The sequence below is a fragment of the Prionailurus viverrinus genome, chromosome F1 (genome assembly GCF_022837055.1).
Source record: "Prionailurus viverrinus isolate Anna chromosome F1, UM_Priviv_1.0, whole genome shotgun sequence".
NCBI lineage: Eukaryota > Metazoa > Chordata > Mammalia > Carnivora > Felidae > Prionailurus > Prionailurus viverrinus.
In genome coordinates, this window is record NC_062577.1 from 278,861 (window position 1) to 305,904 (window position 27,044).

Sequence of the window (27,044 nt, forward strand, 5' to 3'; positions counted from 1 at the left end):
TGTGTTTGGTCAGTGGTTGACTGATGAGATAACGGAACAGACTTCAGTGACCACGCATGATAAGGAATACAGTCTCCAAAAAAATAGTCTGGAAATGTCACTAAACAAATGGATGACTGTAACCCCTAATCAGAAATAACAGCAAACCTTCCAAAGGAGGAACAGAATCTAATTTCTATAGTTATAGTACTCAAGATTTGCGATTTTCAACAAAGAGTTACAAAGCAAACAAAGAAAAAGCATGACTCGTTCAGAGGAAAAAGACATGGACAGAAACCATACCTGAAGAAGCCCAGATATTGGACTTGCCAAGAACAAGACTTTAAATGAATTGTCTTAAATATGCTGAAAGAGCCAAAGGAAACTTTGGACAGAGAACTAAAGGAAGCCAGAGAACAATCAAAATATATACCAACAGAAGATATCAACAAAGAGCTAGAAATCATTAAAAGGAACCAAATAAAATACTCTGGAGTTGAAAGTGAAACATTTCAATACAACAGTTGAAATGAAAAATTTGAAAAGCTCAACAACACTGACAAATCCTTAGGTAAACTAAGAGAAAAAAGAAGATGCAAATAATTAAAGTCAGGAATGAAAGTGGGGACAATACTGTAACACTTGCAGAAGGAAAAAGGATTATCAGAGAATCCTATGAACACTTGTGCACCAACAAATTAGACGACTTAGAAGACAGGAACAAATTCTTAGAAACACACAAATTATCAAAAATGACTCAGGAAGAAAGAGGAAATTGGAGCAAGCCTATTTAAAAACAAACAAACAAAACCCAAAATGAGATTGAATCATGGATCAAAAATCTCCCCAAAGGCAAGATCAGACACTTCTCAGGGTGAATTCTATGACACCCTTAAAGAAGAATTGATACAAATCCTCAAACTCTACCAAACTCTACTCTTTGTTTTCCAAGTTAGGGGCTGAAATTCAACCTCTCACTATAGTACAACACCGAATGCTCTCAAAACAGCAACAAACCAGGCTGGGTAGTCCTTCCTTAAGGATTCTGCAGCGGGCACTCATGTGTTAGTTCGAGTTGGAGTTTGTCGTGATCCTTAAGTGCCCTTCCCTTTTAAAGAACTTATTATTTTATAATTTTGTTCATTGTAATTCATTTCCCTAATGTATCAAGGATCATTATTTGTAGATTATTTTGTCTGTCAACATGCTGGCCCACCCCATTTCCATCTTGGGTTAGCTTGCTTTGAAGCAGACTTTTAAAAATAATTTGGTTTCTCCTATTTGTCTATAGCTAATTGATTTCTGGCAAGGGGGCCAAGGCCATTTATTGGCGAAAGGGCAGTATCTATATTTATTTATTTGAGATGAAAGCAGAGTTTATTGAAAAAAATATATACATAGTAAAACCTTGGTTTGCAAGCATAATTCATTCCAGAAACATGCTTGTCATCGAAAGCACTTGTATATCAAAGCAAATTTCAAGAACCATTGCCTCAGTTGTGATCATGTGACATTCAGTGTCACATACTACGCATATTGCCAGGTATCGCTCATTTATAAAGTTGAAATTTCTGAGAAATGTTTACTTGTCTTGTGGAACACTTGTGGAGCAAGTTACTCATAATCCAAGGTTTTACTGTATATATGGAGAGAGAGAGAGAGAGAGAGAGAGAGAGAGAGAGAGAGAGATACTGATGGAGAATCCTGGAGAGTCATGAAGGAAAAGAGCACGAGTCTAGTCTCTACTTGGGGTCTGGGGTTTTTATTGGCAATTATGAAGGACAGTCTCTTTAACAAAGGGTACTGGACAACTGGATATCCATATGCAAAAGAATAAAGCTGGTCCCAGGCCTCACACCATAATGCAAGAATTAAATCAAAATGGATCAACCACCGAAATACAAGTGCTCTTATAAAACTCTTAGAAGAAAATATAGAGATAAAAGTTCATGACTTTGGGTTTGATGACAGACTGTTAGACATGACACTGCACAAGCAAGGAAAGAAAAAATCCGATCCCCTGGACTTAATAAAAACTAAAGGCATTTGTGCAGTAAAGGACATTATCAGAAAGTCAGAAAAGACAACCCGAGGAATGGGAGAAAATATTTGCAAACTGTTTATCTGATAGGGAGCTGGTATCCAGATAGGGAAAGAACTCATACCGCTCCACAACAAAAAGATAACCCAATTTAAAAATGGGCAAAGGACTTGAATAGATGTTTCTATTAGATGTTTTCTATTAGATGTTTCTCCCAACAAGCACACGAAAGACGGTCACCACCACTAATTAACAGTGGTACCAGAATGAGGTACCCCTTCGTATGCACTAGGAAGGCAATAATAATGATGACGATGATAATTATTATTCTATTATTGTCTAAATAAAAAGATAACAGCATTGGATGGTATGGAGAAACCGGAACACTCTATTGATTGCTGGTGGGAATGTAAAATGGTTCATCCTCTGCAGAAAACAGTTTGGTGGTTCCTCAGAAAGTTAAACATAGAGGTTGGTTAAGCATCCGACTCTTGATGTCATCTCAGGTCTTGATCTCAGGGTCATGAGTTCAAGCCCCGCAAAAAAAAGTTACACAGAATTTCCATATGATCCAGAAGTTCAACTCCTAGGTATGTACCCAAAATAACTGAAAAAGGTACTCAAATATATGTACACACGTTTACGGTAGCACGACTGACCATAACCAAAAGGAGGAAACAGCCCAGATGTCCATTACCGAATGGATGGATAAACAAATACTGGCACATACACACACTAGAATATTGTTTAGCCGTAAAAAGGAATGAAGGCAAATAGATACCACAACGTGGATGAATCTTGAAAACGTTATGCTAACGAAAGAGGCCAGACCCAAAAGGTCACATACCGTATGATTCAATTTTTTGAAATGTCAAAATAAATAAATCCATAGATAAATCCACGGAGATAAAAGTAGCTTGGTGGTTGCCAGAGACTGGGGGAGGGGGGGAATCTGAAGAAACTAAATAACAAGCGGGAGGTTTTGGGAGTGATGGAAAGATTTTGGAACTAGGAGGTGGCTGGGATTTCACAACACTGTGAATGTACTAAATGCCGTTGTACACTTTAAACTTATTTATTTTTATTTTATTATTATTATTTTTCTATTTGAGAGAGTGCATAAGCAGGGGAGAGGGGCAGAGAGAGAGAGAATCTCATGCTGAGCATGGAGTGGTATTTGGGATTGGATCCCACCATGACATCATGACCTGAGCCAGATCAAGAGTCAGAGGCTTAACCAACTGAGCCACCCAGGCGCCCCCCCCCCCCAGTTGTACACTTTAAAAAGGTTAATGTAATGCTATGCGAGTTTTACCCTAACTTACAAAAATGAGGGGTGCCTGGGTGGCTCAGTGGGTTGAGTGGCAGGACTCTTGATTTTGGTTCAAGTCATGATGCCATGGTTGTGGGATGGAGCCATTTTGGGGTTCTCTCCCTCCCTCTCTGCTCCTCCCCCCTCGAGCTAAATAAATAAACATTAAAAAAAAGGAAGCCACTCAGAAATGTCACGGTATGGACAATCTCAGCTCACCCTGTGGACCCCCAAATCCAGAATTCTTAGGCCAATTCTCGGGTCATCGGTAGCCGTATCATCCCCCAACAATTTTGTCTAGAGCTCCTGGTGGCTCTGAGGCTCTAGAAAACAGAGCAGGAAAATTCTCAGGATGTTGGCTCACCCCAGGCCACTAGTGCTCCCTTATTGTGAGTAATGCCGGGGCGGGGGTTGGGAGGGCGGAAGGAGGAGATGCGGGGACCTAACACCACAAGGAAAGATACCCCTCGAGCAAATGAGCTAAGGTCCCCGCAGAGCTGCCAGACCCCTGTGAGATCACAGGTCTTCCCGTCACTCCTAAGGTCAGCGCCCTGTCCTATGCCAGGTTATACCTCGGCATCCCCACGGCGCCACCCCGGCAGGCCGGCCCCCGGCGCGCGCCCCGAGAACCCCACCTCCGCCTCCTGCGCTCCAGGCTCCGCGTGGGGGGGGGGGGAGAGGGCGGGCCCGGGGGCGGGGCGAGCCAGGGCCCCGGCCGGAGCCGGGGGCGGAGCCGGAGCCGGGGAGGAAACGGGGGCGGCCCAGGGGGGCGAGCAGAGGCCCGGGCCGGAGCCGGGGGCGGAGCCAGAGTCCGGGGTGGAGGCGGGGCCGGGGCCGGGCCGGGGGCGGGGCCGGGGCCGGCGCTGGGGGGCGGCCCGGAGCCGGGGAGGAACCGGGGGCGGAGCCAGGGGGGGCTGGGAGCGGGCTGGGGGCGGAGTCTGCGCCGGCGCCAGGGCCCGGGCCGACGGGCGCTCGGCCAGCCGCGTAAACAGCGCCGGAGCGCCGCGGCCGAGCAGGTGAGCGGGCGGGGCTGGGGCGCGCGGGCCGGGCCGGGTCTCGCGCCGAGCGGACGGCCCGGGTGCAGCCTCCACCCGCAGACCGGGCGCTGACTCCCGCACGCTCCTCGCCGCGGCGGGTCGCGGCCGCCCCTGCCCCGGCTGAGCTGCTCGCGGTCCGTGCGCGCGCCGGGTCCGGCCTCTGCGGCCGGCGCGGGAGCGCAGAGGGGACCGCGCAGGGGAGCGGCGGCGGGGCCCGGCCGGGACCTCGGGGGTGGGCGGAGCGCGGGGAGCGGCCCCCAGGCCTCGGCCTGCGCCGGGCTGCGTGCGCCGCCCCGGCCGCTGGGGGTGGGCGCGGCGCGGGGTGCCGAAGGGTCTGGCATTTAAAGGAGCAGCGCACGTGGGTCTGGGAGGCGCGGGCCCGGCGTTGTCCCCGCGCTCGGACCGCCTTGGCGCCCGGTCCGGTGGGCCTGCGGCACCGGGCCCCGAGCTCTGCGTCACGGGGCAGGGGGAGGCGAGGGTCTTCCCGCCCGGGGGAGGAACCGACCGCAGGTGGGGCCTGGAACCGCGATCGGGGTCCTCGGTGCGGGGGTGCTTGGCTGTTTTTATCAGGCTCTTACAGCCCTGGGAAGACTCCCAGAATCAAGCTTTTGAAGCTGAAGGAGCCTGACACAGAGGCTAGTCCCCGCCCCCAATTTTATCGATGAAAAAACTCAGCCCACACAGCTAACGTGACTGCCCAAGGCCACCCAGGTAGGATAGCGCAGAGCCAGGCTTAGAACCCGTTGTCTGGCGTCTCGCTCTGCTGTCCAGCCCTGGCACCGGGCCTCAGCCCTTTGACAGCTGGATGAAGGGCCCCTGTGTATTGAATTAATGGGTGTCCCCTTTCTAAGGTGTGAACCGTTGGTCGGTGGGCCGACAGCACCCCCCCCCCCCCCCCCCATTTACGCATGGAGATAGCACCCCATCCACAGCAATTGCAGAGCCAGCCTGGCTCAGAATCCGCAGCCTGGGCTTCCCAGCCTGTCCCCGCTCCGGACAGACCCGGGCTTCTGGTACCCACGCCCTTGATGTCCGTTCTGTAGTCGCCTGAGCCTCCAGTGCTGGCCGCCAGGACCTTCAGCAGTAATTAAAGGCTCTGGATAAGCTGCTTCAGGTGTGGGAGGCTCAGGTTTCCCCCGGTGTGAAGGTGGCCTGGTGGGAGCAGGGAGGTGTGTCAACAGCTGTGTGTCCTGGGACCTGCTGGTGAAGCGGCAGGGGGGTGGATCCTGGCGCCAGCTCAGAGCTGGCGGGCTGGCTGTCCAGGTTCATTCCTCAGGTGGGTGAGGGCACCTTTAGGTCAGGGGCTGGACCGGGGTGGGGCTTTGGTGGAGCGTTTTTGCAGAGTGGGATAGACGTTGTTTCAGGTTTCCAGGGAAAATTCTGGAGGCTTGCCGTGGAAGTGGGTGTGCACTAAGTCAGTAGTCTTACTCGCTGCGTGCACGGGAGACGGACACCCGGATCCTATCTGTTTGAGAAGGAGCGGGATAAGAAAGAGCCCGGCCGCAGGCTGCCACTCACAGGCCTGGTGCCGGTCACCATGCCTGTCACCCCTCCCCTCAGCTCCCCGATGGCTGTTCACAGCCCCACTGCACACCCGGTGGGGGGGGGGGGGGTCTGCCAAATGAAAGACTCCCCCTACCTTGGCCTCTGAGTTACCCATGATGATCGTGACATAACATGTCTTACTTTGTGGGTTTGTCATATATGAGAAAAAGCCCTTTGGGGACAGTGGTTACCACAGACCTCTTTACACCTCCGATCACACTGATGTCGCTATTACCCTCTAGAGAACGGGAAACAGGTTCAGGGAGTTAAGCCACCTGGGATTTGAGCACCGGGATTTGAACCCAGCTTTAACTCTCCAGTCTTTAACTCTCGAGTTTTTGCACAGGAGGTTCCCACATGCGCCCCCTGCCCCCGTATTCCTGCACTATTGCCCAGGGCATTTCTTTTTTCTATTTTTATTACTATTATTTTTTAATGTTTATTTTATTTTTGAGGAAGACAGAGTGAGCAGGGAGGGGGCAGAGAGAGAGACCCAGAACGGAAGCAGGTGCCAGGCTCCGAGCTGTCAGCACAGAGCCCGATGCGGGGCTCAAACTCACGAGCCCCGAAATCATGACCTGAGCCGAGGTTGGACACTTAACCGACTGAGCCACCCAGGTGCCCGTTTCTTTTTTTATTTTCAAAAATCTATTGTATTAGAGAAGAGAGAGAGTGGGGGGAGGGGCGGAGGGAGAGGGAGAGACAGAATCCCAAGCAGGCTCTGAGCTGTCAGCGTGGAGCCTGATGCAGGGCTTGAACCCGTGACCCGTGAGATCATGACCTGAGCCAAAACCAAGAGTGAGACGCTCAACCGACTGAGCCGCCCGGGCGCCCCAACTGCCCAGGACTTTTTTTTGTGCTCTCTATTAGTAACTACCTGACAGAGCAAAAGAAAAAAAATAATTTGTTTAAAGAGACCCAAGCAGTGTGCATGCGGGGGGAGGGGGGGGCGGGGTCACATGCGTGTTTCTACGGAAGACATCGTTGGCTCGTTCTCAGCTGTTGCTCTGACTTTTGGACACTGTTTAGTTGGCGACTGGCAGGACAACCCGTGTTTCTGCAAGTATTTCCACCTGTTCCCAGACTCCGGTGGCTGGGGGAGGGTTGAGGGAAGGAATGTCAGGGCTCCAAGGCTGGCACAGGCTGTCTCTGGCCAGGGCCTGGAAAGTTCTCCTCACCTTGAGCTGGTCCGATCGGGCATGGGCTTCAGGGTAATCAGCATCGGCCTCCAGGCCTGGGGATGGCGAGGCTGCCGTGGTAAAGTCTGGGGAAAGAGAAAGTTCCAGTCACTCTTCGGGAAAGACCAGACATCAGGGAGGAGATCATTTTTGTCCTGCGTCTTCAGTGCCTGGGACGCCAGGAGGCTGGCTCGTCTTTGCCAAAAATGGGGTCTTCTGGAGCACAGGAAGAAAATTGGAAAGGGCACTGACTTTTCTGCTGTACCTTAACCAGAAAAGTCTTGACTTGGTAGAGATGAAAGGAACACGCGTTTGCTCTAGAAAATTCAGGAAATATTTTTTAAAGAGTCACCCATCAGCTCTCAGCCCAGAGATCACCGCTGTCAAATGCCTTTCCTCACAGCACTCCACGCACGCCCATGTGTTCGTTTATTAAAGCATCAGAGGCAGGAAGCTGGAGTTGAAGGTTTGTATTCTGTTTTTCCTGTTAACGTCAGGTCTCCAGAATTTTCGCCTCAGGAGTATTCTTGGTAAATCAGGTTTGAGGCACACAGAGCACGTGAGTGTCGCTGGTTAATTCACTGGTGCTGCAGGGCGCTTTCTCACTTTCCCTTTTTTGAAATATGTACTCATTTATTTTTGAGAGAGAGAGGGGAGAGACAGAATCGGAAGCGGGCTCCAGGCTCCGGCTGTCAGCACAGAGCCCGACGCGGGGCTCGAACCCACGCACCGTGAGATCATGACCTGAGCTGAGATCAAGAGTCGGATGCTTAGCCAACTAAGCCAGCCAGGAGCCCCTCTCACTTTCCCTTTTGAATTGACCCCTGGAAGCAGTGTTCTGGCTCCTGCCCCCCAGGCCACGCCCACATGGGAGTCCCCCACCCCCGGCCCCCCTCCCCGCCCTCCTCCACCATGCGGAGGAGCCCCAGTAGCAGAGGAGGCCTCCAGGCTGGTGTTGTGGGGTTGGGGGCAGGAGAGGGACTGAGTGAGTCAGTGACCAGGAGGCATTTGTGACCTCTCGCCGGTGTTTCGGAGAAGCTGGGTGGTAAAGACACACACCTGCCCGTGGCAAAGGCACGTACCTTTTAAGTATGGGGGTGCCCCCAGAGAGCCCACGTGGGGTGCTGTGCTGGCCGCCTGTGTGACCGCAGCTCTCGGCCACGCCCCGAGTGTGCGGGCCTCAGAGTACTTCGGGTCGGCCGGCCCGAGACCCGAATTGCCGCTGTGGCTCTGGTCATGGCACTTCAGCCGTGCCTTTTGTCCCTCTGGGTTTCAGTTTCCTGAGTACAAAATAGGGCACTGACCGGATGGCCTTTAAGGTCCTTGCCAGCTCTGGCATCGGTCCCGTGGACATGCCCTGTCCTTTGACAAGTTGCTCATGTTGTCAGAGTGCCCGGGGCTGGGGCTAGGTGGAAACGGTGTCTCCCTGGGGCCTGGGTGAAGGGTGACCTTGGTGACGACCCTTTTGCCTGGTGGTTTAGCACATCCGTAGCTTTCCGCGGGGTGGGGGGGCGGGGGTGTCAGCAGCTTCCCTGTCCCCTCTTGCTCTATCTGTGCCCCGCCTTTTCATCTTCATTGTAACGGCTATTGGCCGAACACCTGCTCTGTGCCAGTCACCTCACACATTATCTCTACTTTTCCACGTCACTCTCCCGAGGTGTGCCTGTTCTGTTTGTTCCAGAAGAGGGGACGGCCGTGTGACGTTAAGTTGTCTGAGGCTGCGCGGCCAGGGAGCGTGCGGTTCACATCCCACAGCTGGGTGATCAGATTGCCGCTGCTTGTTTAAAACATAACCTTTTTTTTCCTGGGTCTTACTCAAAGGTGGCATGTTAGGGCCAGACCTCTACCCCTTTCCCCAAACTGCCCCCTTCCCAGGCTGCTTCACGACACAAGAGAAAGCTTCATGGGGCCTAGACAGTTCTGGGCAGAAAAGGGCAGGCAGAGGTAAATAACAGAGCCTGGGTCGAGGTTCAGGAGGCCCCGTCAGGGTCCCCTGCGGCCTCTGATCTGAGTCCCTACGGGACGCTGGCCGAGGCTGCCTCCCGGTGTTGGGAGAACCTTCCGGCAAGTGACGTGCGTCACGGTAAGGGCTGGGGTGGATGGACAGATGGATGACGGTCAGCCAGGGTCAAATACCTGGTCAGTTGCCCAGGGCCAGCGGGGACAGGCAGGCAGGGAAGGTGTGGGGGCTTCTAAGGGATTTTTCTCTCCCTGATAAACCCTGCCCTGGTATAAGGGAAGACGCGAGAGCCTCCGGGCAGTCGTGGGAGTGCTGGGAGGCAGCCTCGTGACCACAGAAAGTGGTCCGTTTAGACCCGCGCCACCCTCTCTGAAGGAGAGGGCTCCTCGGCCGGTTAGGCCTCCTGCAGAAAGACGGCAGGTACCAGGACCCTGACCTGTCTCCGCAGCCGCGTCAGCGGTAGACGCAGTCGGCCCCCATCTGCTTCGGGAGCAGTGCTCTACTCCTTTCTTTCTCCAGCGAGGCACTGGTGTTTACGATGGCGTTTTACAGTCTTCTTTCCTACTGAGCTCCCCTGGCCTCCCGTTTTAAGGTCAGAGCCTTCGCATGTCTCTGCGATGGAAAGAAGGTCGAGGAAGCTGGGTCACCGGGTTTCCCGGTTTCCTCGATAATCGCAGGAGCTGCTGACACAGGCACGTTGGGGGAAGTCTCTGGGTCAGACTCCCCTGGTTTGGCTAATTCAGCTTTTCGATCCCGTTCAGCTATTAATGGGCGGAAGCGGTGGCTTCGGTGGCTCCTCCGGGGCGTGTGGGTTTTGTATCCTCCGGCGGCTCCGTCCCTGGGAAGGGCTGCCCCCGCCTCCCGTCCGCCCTCTGCGCCTTCCTCGGCCCCCTCCTCCGGCGCGGAGGGCTGGTTGCTATGTGGCTGGTAGGACTCTGCCACCAGCGGGAGAGCCGATCGGCCCCACCCCCGCCTGCTGGAGTCAGCCTCCCAGGCCGGTTGTTTTTGACGTCACCGGCGCTCTGATGTGCACAAATACCGAGTATAAAGGTTGTTGAACCGCGTACATTTGGGTGGTGATGGTGATTTTCCCTCCAGGGATTTCAGAGTTGCATCAGGCTTCGGTTCCGACTGAGAAACCGGAGGAGTGTCTCCCAGCTGCTGTGTTCTCCAGGAGCCAGGTAAAAAGGGGGGCTCCGAGAAGGAGGACAGTGACCCCGGGGTCCACCTGCCCCCCGCCCCATGCCCCAGTCCAGCGAGGGGACGCAGGAGAGCGCAGACGGGAAGGAAGTCCGCCTTGGTGTTGCTATTTGGTATTTCCCACTGAAAAATTAAGGGCTTAAATAAAACCACAGACGATCCATGTGTGTAAGAGGTGTGGGAAAACGCGGAGCGACCCACGGTCTCCGCATCCAGAGGTAACCGCGTTTGGTGGCTCGTGCTGTATCTGGCCAGTCCTTCAAATACGTTCGTTTTCTGAGAAAATTCAGACGGTTGTGTATGAAGTTTCGTGTCTATTACCTGGGGTTTCCTGTCGCGTTGTTTCCTGTTGTGAACTGTTCTCTGGAGTGACTTTTGAAGCAGTCGTGGGATAAACCTCACCAGATGGACATGTCACAGGACAGCGTTTCTGGCATGTCAGCGTTTTTACGGTGAGAAACATCCACAGCAAACAGGTCTTTATGGAAATCTTTTATTATTTTCTTAGGACAAATTCTGAGAAGTGGCATTTCAGGACCAAAAGGTATGGATGTTTTTTTAAAGCTTTCGATCTCTACTGCCTTCAGAAAGGCCGGTCCCGTTGGCGGTGCTGGACGTGTTTTGAGGCCACTTTTTCCCCGTTCTTGTCCCCGGTGGGCAAATGCTTGGGCACTTTCTCCGCTGGGAACTGCCTTCTCCCCCTGCCGCTTTCCTGGTCCCGCGAGTGGCTGTCCCTCTGCTTCCCCAGCCGCCCTCTGGTCAGACGGTTTTCAGGAGAAGGCATTGTTCCTTCTTTCACTCCCGACTGAGCCGCGCCAGGGGACAGGGACAGAGAGGTGGACTGGATCCCTGCGCTGGGGGCCCGGGGGCAGCTGGGCTTGGGTTCCAGGGCCCGGCAGCCCCAGGGAAGGTCTGACTGCAGCCTACGGTCACCCAGCGACCGTCTCAAAGTGCAGACCCCCGGACCTTTGGTCGGAACGGAGCTGGGGATCCGCACCTCCAGTAAAGTGGTCTAGCACGGTGTTCAGAGTGCAGACCCTGACTGCTGGGTTCAGGGTGACTTTGAACCTCTCACGTCTTAGACCCTGTTTCCTCAACTGTGAAATGGGGACGAACAGCAGTGCCCGGCTCCCCGGTCATTGTGCTCAGTGTCCCCCCACCCCTGCCCCAGGTGGCCTGGGCCACTTTGAGAAGCAGCACCTTCCCGAGTCCTGCGTCCTCTGTCAGGTGTTGAGGGCTCTGAGAGGCACCTCACCTGTGATCCCCGGCCACCAGGCCCAGAAGGTTGTGATTAGATAGACCCCCCCTGCTCTGACAGCCGAGGGAGCCCCTCAGGGCCTGCGCTCCTGGGGGTCTTGGGCCCGGCTTCAGGGAAGGCTTGGGAGGAATTTAAAGAGCCATTTAAAGAGCCGGATAAGGGAGGAATCTGCCCAGGGAGCATTTGCTTTCCAGTGAGGGTGCCACACCTGAATTAGCTCTGACAGCCTGTGAGCGCCCCCTGCTCGACAGCAGGGCAACACTGGGGCAGAAATGCTCTCTGGGGAGTGTCTTGCCAGCTGCTGGCCACTGGCTGAAGAAATGGAAATTGGAAGGATCTTTTTTTTTAATGCTTTTTTTTTTTTTAAATTTTTTTTTTCAACGTTTATTTTTTTGGGGACAGAGAGAGACAGAGCATGAACGGGGGAGGGGCAGAGAGAGAGGGAGACACAGAATCGGAAACAGGCTCCAGGCTCCGAGCCATCAGCCCAGAGCCCGACGCGGGGCTCGAACTCACGGACCGCGAGATCGTGACCTGGCTGAAGTCGGATGCTTAACCGACTGCGCCACCCAGGCGCCCCTTAATGCTTATTTTGAGATAGCACAGGACAGGGGCAGAGAGAGAGAAAGAGGACCCTAAGCAGGTTACACACTGTCAGCGCAGAGCCCGATGCGGGGTTCAAACCCATGAACTGTGAGATCACGACCTGAGCTGAAATCTAGAGTCAGACGCTTAACCGACTGAGCCCCCAGGCACCCCAGGACTTGGTCCCCGCCTCTCTGTCCTCACCCTCCCCAAGCAACTCCCCTTCTCCTTTGAAGAAGCGTCTCTGTTCTCTGTACATTTCCCCTCCTCCCGCCCCCACGATGCTGCGGCTGCTGTGGTTCTCAAGGCTGAGATTGCCCCCTGCCTTCTGTGATGCTCTGCATGTGGGGACCCTAGGTCTGTCCCTCCAGCCCCTGCTCAGACCAGTCACAGGCACCCCGGGGGGCCTGGGAGGAAGAGGAGGGAGACTGTGTTGCTAACTCACATCCCTAGAAGTGACTGCCGGGAAATGCCGTGTCGTGCCCATCCCACCCGCGGCCCTGCTCCGGACGGGGTGTCATGATCTAGCCTGGGAAGATGCCACCAGCTCTCGTCTCGGGTGCCCCTCCCTGCGTGAGACTGAACTCACGGCTGCTGCCATGGGTGATGACAGCTGCCGGGTCCAAACTGCTGTTCAGGATTTGGACACCGAGACTCGCAGGGGGAGGACTTTGAGGTGCCCCCTACCCCCCAGACCTGTACCAGACGGTGTCTTTCGTCACCACACCTGAAGGAACGAAGCCTGAAACTTCCCAGGCCCTGCAGCGTGCTGGGGCTGCTGAGCCGTGTCCCTCCCCCAGACGGGGCTGGTGCCCGGGTCTAGTCGCCCTCCTGTGACCCTGAGCTGAGGCTGGTGCCGGGGAGGGGGGGGCTTGCAGCGAAGCGGGAGGAGCCCCCCGCCTCCCGAGGGTGCTGCTGGCACACTGCTTTCGTAAAGCTCACCGTGGACACCTGCTTCTGCCCAGAAGCCTTGGCTGGCCCCTCCCCGCTGGCCTCAGCCCTTGCCCCTCCATGGGAGGGGGGCAACCCCTCCCGATCTCGATCTCGATCTTGATCTTGACTGTAGAAGCTCGCCCCTCCCTGTTCTGGCGCTTCTGTTCCTCTGCTGCCAGAGCTTTTGTTTTTCTTTTTTATGGAAGAATAATGGAAGGGCGGTGTAACATCAGCCCCGGGTGTATACTGTGGCGATTCGACAATTCCGTACGTGTCTCAGTGTGCCTCCCGTCCACTGTCCCTTACTCCCCTTCACCTGTTCGCCCCTCCCCCCAGCAACCCCCCTGTCGGGCTCCGGGTTTAAGGCCGGTTTCTTTGTATGTTCGATTGTTCTGTCTCTTAAAGTCTGCTTGTGAGTGAAGTCACATGGTCTTTGTCTGTCTGCCCTGGGTCAGGGGAGCTGGCTCATCGTGAAGCCTCGGGAGGCTGGCCCGGGAGGGGTGTGGGCTCTGCCTTGTGCCCGCAGGTGGGGGACGGAGGTGGGGTCCCCTCAGGAGTCACCTGGGCCACGGGCCCCCCGTCGCCAGCTTCAAATAGGGCAGAGACAGAAGAAGGCACCTGCTTTGTTTGGAAATCACACATTCCGGGGGCAACCGCACGGTCGCGTGCACTCTCAGCGTTCCCACGGCCTCTGGGGGCGTCGGTGGGAGAGCAGGCCTGCCCAGGGGGAGGCAGGGACAGCCTGGTCCACCAGGGGTTGTCTGACGCCCTTCTAGGCCCTTCTGCCGCGCTGGCTTCCCGTCCTGCTGCTGTAAGGACACTCCGGCCGGGGACAGCACAGTGAGGTGGGGGCAGGCATCCCTGCTGTGTAGACTCTCCGGGCTGGCCTTCCCTGAGGTCCTGCCCTCAGCTGTACTTCCTCTCTCTCAGACACACACACACACACGTACACACGCACATGCCCATCCCGCGTGGTCTTGCGGCTCCCCTGCACCCCAGACCCTCCCCCTTTTTTTAATGTTTATTTATTTTTGAGAGAGAGAGAAACACAGAGTGTGAACAGGGGAGGGGCAGAGAGAGAGGGAGACACAGAATCCGAAGCGGGCTCCAGGCTCTGAGCTGTCAGCACAGAGCCCGACGCGGGGCTCGAACCCACGGACCGCGAGATTGTGACCTGGGCCGAAGTCGGGCACTTAACCGGCTGAGCCCCCAGATGCCCCTCCCTGACCCTTTTCAACTGGTTCCTGGACCAGACTCTGTCTTTCCCTGAGATGGGCTTGTCCCCTGCCCGGGGCTCCCTGCCTGGCTGCCATCTTGGACTCTGTCCTGTGTTTCTCCCCCACATCCAGTGCTGACTGGCGTCCTCCCAGCCCTCTCGGGTCCGGTCCCCTCACGGGCATCCACCCCGCTGCCCGTGAGTCAGCGTCTGTCCACCTCCCGCCGTTGTCTTCCGGGGGGCCGGACACCCCCTCACGTGGCACAGGAGGCCCTCACACCTCCACGGCCCTGACTGGCACGTTCCTTCTTCGCGCCGTCTGCCCTTCCTCCCACCTGGAACATTCTGTCTCCGTCTGGGCTGGTGGCCTCTTTAGAAGACGTTCCTGATCTCTGAGGTTGACTCCCTCCTTTGGGTTTCTGTACCTCTTGGTGAACACTTAGGTTATGTAACCGGTCACGTTGGATGATGGTTGGTCTTTTTTTTTTTTTTTTTTTTCCAGTAATGTTTCTTAAAGCTTATTTATTTTGAGAGAGAGCGAGAGCACAAGCAGGGGAGGGCCAAGAGAGAGGAGGAGGGAGAATCCCAAGCAGGCTGCACACTGTCGGCTCCGGGCCCGAGGTGGGGCTCCAAACCAGGAAACTGAGATCATGACCTGAGCCGAAATCAAGGGTCAGACGCTCCACTGGCCGAGCCCCGAGTTGGTTTGTTTGTTTTGTTTTTGGATGACGGTAGTGTTTCTTGTTCATCTTCACGTCCGCGGAGCCCAGCAGGCTTATGGTTGATGTCACAATGTCGGTGCTCAGTGGATGTTTGTTGATCGGACGAACGAGCGTGCGGTTTGGAGTGGCCTTGACTTTTGTCGTGGGGTGTTTCACCCGTGGCCTGGATCTCCTCGGGCCGTTCCCCCGAGGGTCTGTGCCAGCCACGCAGGCGGCCCCTGGGAAGCCACTGGACACACATGTCCTGGGCGGTTGTCAGGCAGGACCCGCGTCCGGTCCTCAGGCCACACCCCCAGCCCTCTGCTGCCTTGGCCCTGCAGGAAGCTGGAGCGAGGCCCCCTGTGCTCCGTTTTGCAGGCGCTTCCCGAGGCAGGGCCATGCTCACGTTCATGGCCTCTGACAGCGAGGAGGAAGTGTGTGACGAGAGGGCGTCCCTGATGTCGGCCGAGAGCCCCCCGCCACGCTGCTGCCCGGAGGACAGGCAGGGCTTGGAGGATGGAGAGGGTGCCGACCAGTGGGTAGGTAATCGCTGGTGACCACAGGCCTCAAACCCAGCCCCCGGGTTCCTGGACCTCGAGGCTGGAACCCACGCGCCCCGACGTGGGAGGGCGGGGACCGTGTAGGCGGGGATTGGTCACACGGTCACACGGTGGGCCCTGGTCGGCCTCGGGGCCCACAGTCTGCCTTGGGCTGCATGGTTCTGGCCCCCCCCGCCCCCCCCGGTCCCAGCAGCGCAGGCTCCCCTTCCTTAGCACAGGCAGAGGGGGGCAGGAGGCACTGTGGAGGGTAGGGGCCGGGGTATCATAGAATGGGGGCTTATCAACAACAGCAACGTCTTCCTCACTGTTCAGGGGGCTGGGAAGTGCGAGCTCAGGTGCTGGCAAATCCAGCAATGGGGGGAGGGGGTGCTGGGGAGCTCTGGGCGGGGCTTTATAAGGGCCCTCATCCCATTGGGATGAAGTCACCTGGTCACCTCCCAAAGGTCCTCCTCCAAGTGCTATCACATTGGGGTTTAGGGTCCAACGTGTGAATTTGTGTGCGTTGGGGGGGGGGGCACAGATGCTCTGATGTCGTCTGCAGCCCATGGGGCAGGAGATTATAACATCATGGGGGGGGGCGTGTTCTGGGGGAGAGCCTCCCAACCTCACCACCTCCCTCCCCATCAGGGCAAAACGACATCTGAATTTGCCCGAAACCCCTTCTCCATTTTGCCCCTTACAGTGTTTAAAATGCAGGATTTCCCCTTCCAGCCAGCCTCAGACCCGCTGCCGAAGTCAAAGATCCTTTTTTCCCTCCTCTGAGCTCTGCCAGCTCAAGGCCACCGCGGGGCCACCCTAACGGCCCCTTCACCTTGTCTCCCGGGGCTTTCGTGCATTTTAGTTGTCTCCCTGCCCGTTCGTCTAGGCTTTTCCGTTTCTTCTCAGCTGAGCGCCTGGCTTGGAATTCTCTCCGCAAAGAGCTGATACTGAAACCATAGTCATTTTGAATTTTTGTTTCCCTTGGTTTTGTCTTTGGCGGCTAATCAACGAGCAAGGCCACAGATGACCCTGAATCCGCACGGTTTCCAAATAGAAATTCTTGCAGGGGCTCGGCCCAGCGTCTGCGGGCATCGTGCCCGCCCGCGGGGGTGGGGGGTGGGGTGGGGGTGGGGTGGCAGGAGTCCAGAGTAAGTTCCTCCTCTGCAAATTCCCAGTGTCTTACCATCAAAGAGAGTCCCCACGTGCACTGACGGTTCTAGACTGTGGTTTATCCACCGGGAACGTTTCATTTCTTCCTCCTCTGTCACCTGGCCGGCCTCCCGAGTCAGTATGGCCACTGGACAAGAACAGAGTGGCATCTGAGTCCCTGGACTGAGGGGGGGGTGGCGATGCTTAGACGTGCTCCGGGTCCACTAGCCACGCGTCCTGGGCCTGCAGCCCGCCCTCTTCTGTGGCTGCTGTGGCCCCTTTCCCGCGTTTTTGGTGGTGAGTGCTGGCCCCAGGTCTTCCCTAGATGTCCTCGTAAACCTTTCAAAAGCGCAGCCCCACTCCTGCATCTAGCTGGTCCTTACTTAACCTCCGCGAGGCAGCATTAAAACTCCTGGCTTCCTGTCACAAGACGCCCGTGCGCTACGTCGGCAGGCCAGCGCTGGGGCATCCCGTGGCCCTCACCCCGCGGCTTTCCACAGAGAGGCCAGGATAGCGAGGACGACTTTGACGAGGACCCTGACCACTACGTCTGCGGGGGGGTCCCCGGGCAGCCGTCAGGCCTGGAGGAGGAGCTGACCCTGAAATACGGGGCGAAGCACGTGATCATGCTGTTCGTGCCGGTGACGCTGTGCATGATCGTGGTGGTGGCCACCATCAAGTCCGTGCGCTTCTACACGGAGAAGAACGGACAGCTGTAAGTCGGGGAACAGGGGGGGGTCGGGTTCACGGCACCTGCAGCCCCTCGAGGGAGGTTTCGATCATTGCAGTCAAAAGAGCACAGAGGGGCGGCAGCGAGAGGCCCGCCTCTGCTCGTCACCCGCTCCTCTGGGGGTCACCACTCCTCCGGGGGTCACCCGCTCCTCTGGGGTTGCCGACTGCCTCCTTCAAACCTTGTTACTGTTTTTAGTTCGGGAACTTACCTTTCATTTTGGGTTGGTTTTTTCAAAGAGAGGAGCAGAGGGGGAAGGCCTCCCCCCCCCCCAGGGTGGTCGGGGGTGGCAGGCTGGGGCCCCAGAGCAGGTGGGGCCCTCAGTGGGCAGCCCCGGGTGGACAGGGCCAGGGCGAGGGGCCGGCGGAGGGCCTCCCCAGTGCAGCTGCTGGCCTGTGTCAGGTGGGGTGGGGGAAGCGGCCAGTGAGCCCTGGGCTGGGGTGGGTGTTTGCGGGTGCCCTGGCCAACAGGAGTGGGGAGGGCTCGGGGAGGGGGAGCCTGGGGGGGGGGGGGAGAGCACCTGGGGAGGGGGAGGAGCCCTGGGCGGTGGGGAGGAGGCGTCTGGGGGAGGGGCCGCGGGGTGGGTCTGGGGGAGGGGGAGGCCTGGGGGGGCCCCTTCCTTGCCCCCTGGGTCTCGGGCACCAGGCTGAGGTTGGGTGGCTCGTGGGCAGGCCCTATGGAGCAGGCAGGGAGCAGAGTCTGCAGCCCGCCGTCTCCCTCAGCATCTACACACCATTCACCGAGGACACGCCCTCCGTGGGCCAGCGCCTCCTCAACTCCGTGCTCAACACCCTCATCATGATCAGTGTCATTGTGGCCATGACCATCTTCTTGGTCGTGCTCTACAAATACCGCTGCTACAAGGTGAGTGCCCGGCCTGCGGCCGCCCCGTCCTGCCCGCCGGCCCCGCACCGCTCGCGGAGCCGCCTGTGGCCGGCGGCGTGGCCCGCTGCAGAGCAGAAGCCGGTTTTCGCCCCTCCCCGCACTGCCTGCCCGCCGTCACCCTCCTTTGCTCGGACTCAGAATCCCACCTGCCCGGGTCCCTCCCCGCGGTGTTGGGAGAAGCGAGATGTTCTGTTTTAGGCTCCCTTCACCCCGCCCCTCGCCTCCCCGGCAGGTTTATTTGCCCTTCCCGTTTCCCCCTGGGCTGGGTGTGCAGGGGTCGTGCTGACAGGCGCGCCCTGTGGCTGCAGCCGGGGCCCAGGGGGTAGCGGACGAGCAGAGGCCCCAGTGGAGGCCACCCTGGCCCCATCGCACAGGCATCGTCCCAGGGAGTCTCCTGTCCCTTTGTCCTGCCGTTTTCTTTTCCGTAGCCCTTGTGACTACCTGTCAATACATTTATATGTTTATCGGCTGACGGCCCTCGCCATGGTCGGGAACCCCGCTGGCTGCCTCCCCGGAGCCTAGGGCCACGCCTATAGGTGACAGTTGTCCAGCACGTCCTGTCTCTCAGTGAGGGAACAGGGGTCTGGCTGCTTGGACCTGAGGGATTTTTCACCCCATCCACCTGCCGGGTGACCTTGAGAGAACTCCGTGAATTTCTTTGCCCCCTCGGTCTGTCACACGGCCACCCGGTGCCTTCCAGCGTAGTCCCAGAGGGGCCTAACGAAGATTCGGAGGCTTGGGGGTCGGTCCCGAGAAGCTGGGGGCCCGTGGTCATTCTGTCCGTTTCTGTTGTCTAGTTTATACACGGCTGGCTGATCATGTCCTCGCTGATGCTGCTTTTCCTCTTCACCTACATCTACCTCGGGTGAGTGCCCCCCAGCGGGCAGCAGGCTCCTCGAGGACCAGGGCGGGGAGGGGTGCCCAGCAGGCTCCAGACTCTCGCTCGCCCGTGTCACCGCTCCTACAGCCAGGCCTCCCACCCCTCCTCCCACGGCCTCGACATGCGCCAGTGGCGCTCTCGGCAAGCCTCTCCATCCCTACCTGGTTCCTGATGGATGATTTAGATTTATTCGAGAGAGAGAGAGAGAGAGAGAAAGAACGTGAGTGAGCAGGGGGCAGGGGCAGGGGCAGAGAGAGAGGCAGAGAGAGAATCTTAAGCAGGCTCCAAAAGGGGCTCAAGCCCACGACCTGGGATCAGGACCTGAGCTGAAATCAAGAGTCAGACGCTCGGCCCACTGAACCATCCAGGCGCCCCCGGTTGCTGATTTAAAACAAATGAGCACGGAGGATGAATTCTGTGAACCCAAGAGGGATATACATCCCTTAAAGTTTACATTCTCCACTTTGGGCCAGGCCTGGGTGCTTCCTTGTTCGTGGGAAAAGTGATGTGCTCTCTTGCCCTCGATTTGGGCTCTCAGCCTGACCCAGGGGCCCAAAGGGACTGGAGGGACAGGGGAAAACCCTCTGCCAAGGACCTTTTTCCTGGGCACGGGGTCCTCCAGGCTGTGCCGGCACACGTTTACGGGAGCCAGTCCAAGGATGAGACGTTGGTATACGTTCCCCACCTCGTTCCGGAAAATACTTCAAGTGGGTGGTTGTGGGGCTCACAGAAACGGGGAAGGGGAGATTGGCGAGTGAAGCCAGAGGTTGGAAAAACCCGGGCTGGGACTTCATGGTTGAGGAGCCGGGAGTGTCGAACTGAGTCCGGTTGGGTGTGGTGTCTCCACCGAGTTCCCCGCCCCACGGGCTGGCCCTTGGTCGCGCAGGGAGGTGCTCAAGACCTACAACGTGGCCATGGACTACCCCACGCTGTTCCTGACGGTCTGGAACTTCGGGGCGGTGGGCATGGTGTGTATCCACTGGAAGGGCCCCCTGGTCCTGCAGCAGGCCTACCTCATCATGATCAGCGCCCTCATGGCCCTGGTGTTCATCAAGTACCTTCCGGAGTGGTCCGCGTGGGTCATCCTGGGTGCCATCTCTGTGTACGGTAGGCGGGCTCAGGCGGGCCTCGAGGCTGCGGGCGGGGGCTGCGTCCGGGTCGAGTCCCCCTCACTGGTGCACGCGAGCGGCAGGTGCTGAAAGGTGCCCCCCTCCCCGAAGAAAGCTGGGTGGGTGGTCTCCCCTCCGAGAGGTTCGTCTTCGTGAGACGTGGGCGCTTGACGTGGCCACTGATAATCGCGCATCCGGTGAGCGCTCGCGACACCCTGGAAGCGGTTTGCTACTACGTCCTTGGCTGTGGGATCGGCCACGGGACCCTGTAAATGCTGAGCACCCAAAGCGTTAGCTGCCGTGTAACAAGCGTCGGTGTAATTCTGTGCCCGGTGCCGTGACTTCCATCTGAGGGTGAGGAATCCGAGGCTCAGGGAAGTCGGATGGCAAGCCGGCCATCGGGGTCCCCGAGCCACACGGCGATTCCTCGTTTGCAGTCTGCCCGTTGAGACCCCGTTCTGGGCTTCAGCCAGCACAGACTCTCGGGGTTATGGCTGGAAACCGGGGGCTGGGAGCTGGCGCGCAGGACATGCTCCGAGCCTCGCCTGTGCCCCGGTGTTAGCAGGCCGGCTCCTCTCTGGGGCTGCTTGGGAATAAATGTCACTTGTAACACGTCCCGGCTGTCTTTGTTCTCCCAGATCTCGTGGCTGTGCTGTGCCCCAAAGGGCCACTGAGAATGCTGGTGGAAACGGCCCAGGAGAGAAACGAGCCCATATTCCCTGCCCTGATATACTCCTGTGAGTATTTATTGTTGAGAGAGATAGAGAGAGAGCGACAGCGTGTGGGCAGGGGAGGGGCAGAGAGGGAGACACAGAATCCGAAGCAGGCTCCAGGCTCCGGCTGTTAGCACAGAGCCCAACGCGGGTCTCGAACTCACGAACCACAAGATGATGACCTGAGCCGAAGTTGGATGCTTAACCGACTGCGCCCCCCAGGCACCCCCTGAGAGGGTACTTTGGAGAGGGGCTCTTGAGGGCGGGGGTCTGGGGTACAGGGTGCACTTGCTTTTCACTGGGCTCCCTCGACAGCTCCGTGGCTGTTAAAGTCTCTGAAGGGAAGGGACACGGGAGTGTGCGCGTCTGGCCGCCAGGTAGGGATCTGGGTGTTTATATGGATTCAGCAGATGTGTGTCGGGTCCCCGCTTTGTGGTGCCCTGGCCTCGTGGGGAAGGAACACTTTACAGACTGGCTGCCGAGTGCCAGGGCAGGATCTCGAAGGCAGGACGGAGCTTGTGGTGGGAGCCAGGGCAGGTGGTCCCCAGCGTGAAAACACGTTCTAGGCCCGCTCTTGGGAGGAGCAGAGACCATGTGTGAGAAGGCTGAGGCGGTGCCCTGACGTGCGTTCGCCGCCTCCGCGCTCTGGGGGCACACGTTCCCGGAGGGGAGGCCGCAGCTAAGCAGGCGATGATACGTCAGGAGGTGAGCGCTCGGTGGAAAGATGACTCGGTGGGGGACCTGAGCACTTCAGGGTAGTGGGGGTGCTGTCTTGCAGAAGGTGGTCAAAGAAGCCTCTGTCACAAGGTGACATTTGACCAGAGACCTACCTCGGGAAAACCCGGGGACAGAACGCCAGGCGAAGGCCCGGGGTGCTGGGAGCAGAGCCAGCGGGGGCAGAAGGGGGCAGGGCCAGATGTGCTGGGCCCCGCAGGCCACGGTGGGGACATGGCTTTTCCTCCCGAGTGGGCCCCTGGAAGGTTTCAGACCCACCTGACGTTACATTTTAGTGGGATCGCACTGGTGGCGGGAAGGGAGAACAGAAGGCATGGGGTCAGGGGCGGAAGTGGAGCCGGGTCTGGGACAGAATGACCCCCCCAGGAGAGAGGGCAGGCGCCGGCCCCAGGGCAGCGGGAGAGGCGGTGAGGCGCGGGTGGAGTCTGGAGATATCTTGGAGGCAGGTTTGCAGTGGCCGCGGTGTGGGTGGTGAGAGTGCTGTGGATCTGAACCTTGAAAGGGCCGGGGGCTGCCACGTCGGGGGAGGAGACGGCGGCCCCCCCCCCCCCCCCCCCCCCATGGAGAATGTTCCCGGTAAGGCATGCTCATGGCTAGGTAGGCCATACGGGGAAGGACTCGTGGGACTTGAGTTCACACGGGGAGAGTGAACCCGGCCAGAGAGGGAGAGAGCACACAGGCAGTCCTCCCGCCCCCCCCCCCCCCCCCCCAATCCAGTGATCCCGCCCTGGACTTACGCCACAGGGAGCACAAGCAGGGTCTCGAGCAGACGTCTGCCCGCTAGCCGAGGGGTCGGGTGGGTGGAGGAGGCGTGGTGCGCACGTACGGATGTGGGCGGGGCAAGGTGTGCGCACGTACAGATGCGGGTGCACGAGGTGTGCACGTACAGATGCAGGTGCACGAGGTGTGCGCGCGCACAGATGCCGGCCGGCGAGGTGTGCGCGCGTACAGATGTGGAGGACTGGTGAGGGGCGCCCTACCGCGGATTACTGTTCGGCCCCCTGAAAGGAAGGGGATTCTCACACCTGCCACGTGGATGATCCTTGAGGACTCTGCGCCCAGTGAATTCAGCCCGTCACAAAAAGGAAACTATTCTGTGACCACCCCCCCCCCCCCCCCGCCGTGATCCATCTGGAGGAGCCAGATTCCTAGAACTAGAACAGGGAAATGGGGGACACGGGGGTGCTCGAGGTACAGAGAGTGCCGGCAGAGGAACAGCTCGGGCCATGAACACCCCTCCCTCTAAGGAAGCGTCCAGTTAACGGAGGTGATGCGGGTACCGTGTGCGTGACGCGTGTTTTGCCACCATGAGACGGAAACACCGCTGGTTCCCCGGACTGTTTGTTCCCTGCTGACCTTGTCATCGGTTTCGTGAGGAGACACACGCACACACACACACACACACACACACACACGCCAAAAGACCAGGAAAGGCTGTGGCTGTGTCCAGGCCCCTCCCCCAGCGGCCTCTTCACAAGGGGTGGAAGCCAGTACCGGCTGGAAGAGGGGGTCCCACGCGGGCCTCCTGGGGACGCTGCCTCCCCAGCCCGGGGGCAGCTGTAGTCGGCAGCACCTGAGGCACCCCCCACCCCTCGTCTCCTTCCCCAGCCGCCATGGTGTGGACGGTGGGCATGGCCAAGCTGGACCCCTCCTCCCAGGGAGCCCTTCAGCTGCCCTACGACCCAGAGATGGGTGAGTGTCGCAGGCTGGCAGCCTCTCCTCGCTGGGGCCTGCTGCCCTGCACCCGACCCCCCAACCCTGGGTGGGGGGCAGGAGGGGAAAGTCCCCTCCTGGACGGAGCAGGTGGGACTTACAGCCTGTGCCTCAGCCCGTTGGCCTCCTTCCCTTCCCTTGGGCGTGTGCCGGAAGGTTCCTCTCCATTCAGGGCTGGGCTGGCCCGGCCAGTGGGGTGAGGGCAGGGGAGCCCCGGGCTCAGGCCGGTTCCCCACAGATCCCAGATCCCTCTGACCGGACTTTTGTCTCTCTCCCGCGCACCTGCCTCGCGCAATGACGGTCACGTTCTCGGATCCCCAGAGGAAGACTCCTATGACAGTTTTGGGGAGCCCTCGTACCCCGAAGTCTTTGAGCCCCCGCTGCCTGGTTACCCCGGGGACGACCTGGAGGAAGAGGAGGAAAGTAAGTCATCTGTGCCTGGGTGGTCCGCGTGGGCTCAGGGTGCGGGCGGGGGGTGGAGACGGGCTCCCCGGAGGCAGGGGAGGGTGGTGGGGAGAAGCCCCCTTTTATATCGGAGACGGCAGCGGCAGTGACAGCTGGAGGAGGGAGCCCCCGTGGCCGGGAGGAGGGAGAGAGAGGAGAGGAGGCAGCAGGCGCGTTCGTCAGACGGTTTTATCATCCGCGGTGAACGCTCACCCTGTTAACAAGTGCACCGGCCGATGTGCGAGCTCGCGTTCACTGTCGGTCAGTTAATTAGCAGCCATGCTCCTCTGTTTTTAAGGGGAAGGCTCGCCCGACGAGCTCTGGACATCGTACGCGTCCTCGAAGGTGGTGGGATTTCGTACAAAAACGTGTAACTTAAACTCAGCCCTAAATCCTATGGCCTCCCGCCGGCCCCCCACGGCACGTTATATTTGCTCTTTTTTACTCAGCTGAGGGCCACTTCCCTGAATTGTCAGAAATGCCAGCTTTTTCACAGCCCAGACGGCAGGTCAGCCCGTCCGAGGGCCCCGTTTCCTGCCGGCTGCTGCTGTTCTGGGACAGCCAGGACTGGGGCCCCCCGGGGCCCCCGGATCCGGCGGAGGGGCTGGGCTGTGAGCTGACATCTGCCGTCTGGGGCTCCCGACACTGACCGGCTCGCTCTGTCTTCCCCGCACAGGGGGCGTGAAGCTCGGCCTGGGGGACTTCATCTTCTACAGCGTGCTGGTGGGCAAGGCGGCGGCCACGGGCAGCGGCGACTGGAACACGACGCTGGCGTGCTTTGTGGCCATCCTCATTGTGAGTGGCCCGGGGACTTCGTGGGGGGCCCTGGTCCCAGGGGGATTTTCAGGTGCCGAGTCCCTTGCAGGGGCGGAGTGACGACGCGGGGCCGGGCAGGGCTTACGGGAGGCTCCGAGCAGGGGAGGCCTGGCTGAGGGGCTCCCGCGTTACCGACCAGGCACGCGGTGGTGCCAGGGGCTTGGCCAGCCTCGTGCGGTCTCACGACGCCTGCGAGGTGGGGTGATGAGCTGAGGTTCTCGGAACTGGGAAGAAGTTGCGGGCCGCGCCCGTCGACACAGAGCTGGGGGGGAGGGGCAGGCTGTGACTTGAGCTCTGGTCTCTGATGCCCTCCACGCCCCCCAGACACCATGGGGTGCTCTGAACCCCAGAAGCTTGTGGGTCCCTAGAGTTCCTTAACGTGGCCAGATACCCATACTGGGGGACAGGTCCTGAGAGACCACAGCTCTGAGCGGCGGAGGCTCTGAGTGGCGCATACCCGAGCTCTGCCCCGGTGAAGGGGGTGGTCACTGGGCACAGTGAGGTGGAGGAGTTCTGTCTGTCCAGCGTGTGTTGGGGGGGTGGGGGGGGTAGTGGACCCCCACGCTTCTCCACCTCGGAACTGTCTGACCCTAAGCCCCGCCCCTCCCTGGACCACAGCCCACGTGGGCAGGGGCGGGGGAGGATGGGCACCCACCTCTGAGGCCGTGGGTCATGTGGCTTCTTTGGTGCCCCTTTGGTGCCAGCTGCTGAGACCCTCGCTGGCGTTTCAATGGAGCTCGTCCAGTTCTCTTTTTTTTTTTTAGAATTTTTTTTTTAAATTTATCTTGAGAGAGAAGGAGATTGGGGGAGGGGCGGAGAGAGAGAGGGAGAGAGAGAATCCCGAGCAGGCTGGCGCGCTGTCCGCGCACAGCCCGATGCAGGGCTCCGTCTCACCCACTGTGAAATCAGGACCTGAGCCGAAATCAAGAGTCAGGCGCTTAACCCGACGGAGCCACCCAGGTGCCCCTCATCTGGTTTTTTATAAATAGACGTCCCCCAGGGGAGGCCTCTGTCACTGGTCACACGTGTCACCGCCGTAGCTGGAGTCTGGTAGAGCAGGGCCGCTCTGGGAGTCGGGCTCAGGCAGGGTGTGACACGGGGGTGAGCCATCGAGAGGACCCGGGAAGAGGGGGGGTCGGGCTGTCGTCTGGCGGGCCCCACACCAGTGCTGAGCTCTGGGCAGGGGGCCCGACGTCGCTAACCACCCCCACCTCCGCCCCGCGTCCGCACCGGCGGTCACCACCTCCCCTCCCCTCCCCTCCCCTCCGTGTCCCACAGGGTCTGTGTCTGACCCTCCTGCTGCTGGCCGTGTTCAAGAAGGCGCTTCCCGCCCTCCCCATCTCCATCACCTTCGGCCTCATCTTTTACTTCTCCACGGACAACCTGGTGCGCCCTTTCATGGACACCTTGGCCTCGCATCAGCTCTACATCTGACGGCGGGCCAGGTGCCGCGGGCTGGCGGCCCTGGGCGGGTCGTGACGGGTGCCCCCGCGTAGTGTCCCGGTCTAGTGCCATATGTCTCTGAGACTTTTCTTTCCTTGACGAGAAAGAAAGAGAAGGGAGTGTCGTGTTTACTTGGCGAAGAGGAAGAAGCAGCTTTTTGGCGCTAGTTGTTTGGTCGCCGGAGCACGGCTCACCAACTGAGGGACCGAGGACGGTGCAGCGAGGCCACCTGGCCCGGCACCACAGCCCGGGGTGCTCCGCGGGCCAAGGCGAAGGAAGGGACCAGGAGTCCGTGCCAGGATGGCGCTGAGCACCTGCCCGCTGTGGCCGCAGAAGGAAGCCAGCGTGCCCTGCGTGGAATGTCCCCAGTGCTTCTGTCTGTGACGTCATTGTTATTTTATTACCTTTAGAAGCCGGGTCCTGTTCTCGCTCCGGCAGTTACTGCTGTGAAGTGGCTTAATATCAAAATCAATAAATAAGTGAATCCTGTTGGAATGCTGGATTCGGTCCGTTTCTAAGCGCCGAGCCCTCCCACCCCACGCGTCTTGTGGCCGCTCGCGGGAGGACGTGTGCTCCCGGCTCGGAGGGAGGACGCACCCAGGAGAGGGGCTAACGGCCCCGTGTGCAGTCATCTCTCCGGGTAGCTTGCTCAGCTGGGGTGTGTGGGGCGAGGGGCGCCCGACGGCCCGCAGCTCGGACGTGTGCGGGGCTGCTGGCCCTGGGCAGACCCCCCTCTGGCCCCGCTGTCTTGTCACCAAGACCAGCAGTGCGGTGCCTGGATGAACCAGCGTGCCCTGGGGCCGCACTCGAGAGCCCCGCTGTCGTCCCTTCTGCGGCCACCTCGTTGTCGTCCCTTCTGCGGCCACCTCGGGGTGCCGTGAGGGGAGAGTGGACTGGCCGGCGTCTCCCTTTCCCCTCCATATCATCCCGGGCCACAGAGAGA

The 27,044-nt window shown here is 58.8% G+C and overlaps 1 protein-coding gene and 1 long non-coding RNA gene across 6 annotated transcripts; one reads left to right on the plus strand and one right to left on the minus strand.

The window, feature by feature from the left end:
- Positions 1-4,260: 4,260 nt before the first annotated feature.
- On the plus strand, positions 4,261-26,593 carry PSEN2 (presenilin 2). 5 transcript variants are annotated; one of them, XM_047841083.1, is made up of 13 exons: positions 4,261-4,348; positions 10,151-10,233; positions 10,761-10,796; positions 15,324-15,484; positions 17,134-17,348; positions 18,035-18,227; positions 19,046-19,113; positions 20,015-20,235; positions 20,876-20,974; positions 23,294-23,377; positions 23,720-23,821; positions 24,519-24,637; positions 25,937-26,593. In XM_047841083.1, exons 4-13 carry the CDS (start codon positions 15,344-15,346, stop codon positions 26,090-26,092), a joined length of 1,398 nt encoding a protein of 465 aa, XP_047697039.1. In that variant the 5' UTR covers positions 4,261-4,348; positions 10,151-10,233; positions 10,761-10,796; positions 15,324-15,343; the 3' UTR covers positions 26,093-26,593. The 5 variants fall into 5 exon arrangements, with proteins under 5 accessions (XP_047697039.1, XP_047697044.1, XP_047697043.1 ...); XM_047841088.1 differs by having other exon boundaries at positions 18,086-18,227; XM_047841084.1 differs by lacking the exon at positions 4,261-4,348 and adding an exon at positions 8,749-9,644.
- On the minus strand, positions 5,513-8,758 carry LOC125155627 (uncharacterized). The gene is made up of 3 exons (XR_007148290.1): positions 8,175-8,758; positions 7,093-7,178; positions 5,513-5,834 (listed from the first exon to the last, which is right to left on the minus strand). It is a non-coding gene; the product is annotated as an uncharacterized LOC125155627 (long non-coding RNA).
- Positions 26,594-27,044: the final 451 nt, after the last annotated feature.

Bases quoted from the DNA above. Each gene is read 5' to 3' on its own strand.
- PSEN2 (XM_047841083.1), top strand. From the start codon at position 15,344: ATGCTCACGTTCATGGCCTCTGACAGCGAGGAGGAAGTGTGTGACGAG. The intron at 15,485-17,133 runs GTAGGTAATCGC...GGCTTTCCACAG, and splicing joins GAGAGGGTGCCGACCAGTGG to AGAGGCCAGGATAGCGAGGA. The intron at 18,228-19,045 runs GTGAGTGCCCGG...TCTGTTGTCTAG, and splicing joins ACAAATACCGCTGCTACAAG to TTTATACACGGCTGGCTGAT.